Source organism: Microtus ochrogaster, chromosome 2 (genome assembly GCF_000317375.1).
Source record: "Microtus ochrogaster isolate Prairie Vole_2 chromosome 2, MicOch1.0, whole genome shotgun sequence".
In the NCBI taxonomy this organism is placed as follows: domain Eukaryota; kingdom Metazoa; phylum Chordata; class Mammalia; order Rodentia; family Cricetidae; genus Microtus; species Microtus ochrogaster.
This window is the reverse complement of record NC_022010.1, coordinates 56,318,398-56,320,892: the sequence shown is the minus strand read 5'-3', so window position 1 is coordinate 56,320,892 and position 2,495 is coordinate 56,318,398. Positions and strand designations below refer to the sequence as shown.

General features: G+C 38.0%; 1 protein-coding gene across 1 annotated transcript in view; it reads left to right on the top strand.

Annotated features, from left to right (window-relative positions):
• LOC101993376 (OX-2 membrane glycoprotein-like) overlaps positions 1-2,495 on the top strand; it is a 61,327-nt gene that overhangs the window by 11,950 nt on the left and 46,882 nt on the right. Inside the window, exon 2 of the mRNA XM_013351871.1 lies at positions 1,776-2,114. Within this exon, the coding sequence (XP_013207325.1) occupies positions 1,776-2,114 (339 nt within the window). The remainder of the gene's footprint in view (positions 1-1,775; positions 2,115-2,495) is intronic.

Sequence of the window (2,495 nt, the reverse complement as noted above, 5' to 3'; positions counted from 1 at the left end):
CCAGCCCAACTTTGGCTTTTTTAACATACTATTTTTGTTAATTGTAATTTGTAAATTGAAAATTTTATATAATGCATTTTGATCATATTTACTTGTAGCCTCCTATTTGAAATGAGGTCCATGTGCTCACAGATAAGCATAAAAGAAAGCAGAATTGTTAAACATTCTTCTTTGAGCAAAGAAACTGATACCTATTCACCCAGAAACTAGAGTAGATTTTTCTAACAACCTGGTGATCTTTTGCTATTCTATGGATCTAGGCTTCACCTGAACCCCCTAATTCCTGAGCATTGTATATCAGTCAATAGAGCCTGTCCTTATGAAAGGCATTCTCATGCATTAGCGTTTTTTATTATGCTTATTACAAGCCCATCCCCCCTAGGCTTAGACTCCTGAGCACTGTTTCTCAGTCAGTAGCACCCATTCCTGTGAAAAACATCACAGGTGCTTTGCTAAATTGATATGTTTTGCAAATGAGTTTTGATGTAGCCAGCTTTGTTGTGCTAATTGTTATGTGGTAACACTTCCAAAGTTTTACTGGGTTTAAATATGAAAAAAAAAAACTTTTCATCAGACTCCAGAAGTTTTGGTCCAGCACTAGTTTGCTAAAGTCAAGCTGAATTTAGGTTTCAGTCTTACATCACCCAAATCATTGCCTTGCCCTCTGTGACCCTTGCCACTCTTCCTTTTATGCCACTCAGATCCACCCTCTTCTCCCCACTGCAACTTCATGGCCTTTAAAAAAATTAGCTGACTAAGTCTAATTTGTTCTGGTCTTATATCCATGAGTATGGGTCTATCCTCTGTAGTGTGCGTGAAATATATTCCTCATTTGCAATTAGATTTTGATCATAAAAATCTTGTTCGCGTTTTTGGAGAATACATGTATTAGCTTCTATTAGGTGTATATTAGGGGTAGACTTGCTGCTTGTAGGCTATGCTTATAGTCAGTGATAAGATAACCCCAAGGGTTGCCACTGAGTACCCAATAGAATTTACACTTCCTTCGGCAGTGTGGGTGAGGTGTATTGTTTCTGCAAATCCTCAATAAAACTTGACATTGCTTGCCTTTCATTTTAGACAACTGGCACATATGTAGTCCTCAGAGTAGCCTGCATTTCCTTGATGACAAAATCAAGCAACTTGAGTACATGAACTTTCCATCAAGGTGTTGAATAATTCATAACCTAGGGTACATATGTACATATATGTATAATTATGATACAAGTTTAGCACATACATATGTAAGCAAAGTCATATATATGTCTTTGCTTAGCATATATATACATATATGTATTAAGCAAAGTGTTTTATATATAAATACATCTTATATATATATTTATGTATATGTATTTATTTTCTTAATTTTTACCCTTAATAGTTATTTATTAGGTAATATGTGATAGAATTCATTTTAGAAACTAGATATTCAATGTTGAGGAACAACTGTAGTTCTTTCTCTCTCTCTCTTTCTTTCTTTCTCTCTCTCTCAGTTCTGAGGATCAAATATAAGGCCTTGCATATGCCAGGCAAGCATTCTCCTACTGAAACTGTACATAGGTTACAGCTCCACACTTTTTCCTTTTCATTGAGACACAGTTTCTCTTTGTATCATAGGTTGCTCTCGAATGCACGATCTCTTCCTCAGTCTGGAGTGTGTCAATTTCTGTTGTGCAGAAGAGGCAAATAGAATGGTAATCATAAAGCCAAGTGCTTTTAGGAACGCTGGAGTAGAATGGATGTATATTTCCCTTAACACTGGACCTCGTTTTCAGTGTATTCACAGGAAATAAAGCATAAGAATTATGAAACAGCTGTACTGGGAAGAAACGTGACCATCTTCTGCAATTTGACAAGTCTGGAAAATGTTCTGCAAGTCACCTGGCAGAAAATTGAAGGCTCTTTGCCACAAAATATCGGCACTTACAGCCATAAATATGGAGAAAATATTATCCCACCATATGTGAACAGGCTGCACTGCAAGATCCTGGAACCCAATGCCTCCTTCATAACCATTCAAAAAGTGACATTTGAAGATGAAGCCTGCTACAAGTGTCTGTTTAACACCTTTCCATATGGCAGCCATGGAGGACAAACCTGCCTTAACGTCCTAAGTATATAACCCTTTCTGTAAGCTCCTATTATGGGGGCAGACATCATGGAGTTATAGTGTTTAAGGGCATGGTCCAGAGAAAGAAAGTTAGATGGTGAAAAAATTGACATTGATGAGTCCAAGTGACTTAGACAGGAGAAAATCATGGAGGCCAATGAGACAGTTAGCTGAGGCAGGACCTTCTACCACCCCACACCGGTTCTTCATAGTATACTGCACTGGCTTCAGTGAAGTGGAGAAAACCCAGAAGAGCATCAGAGTTTTGTTACTAAGGCAAGGAGAAAGCAGGGTAAAGGAAAGAGACAGCAGAAAAGATCAAGGAAAGGGGAAGGCTAAGGGAATTAGGGTTCCCCAGTCTTATTCCTAAAAAAATCGGGAGGGC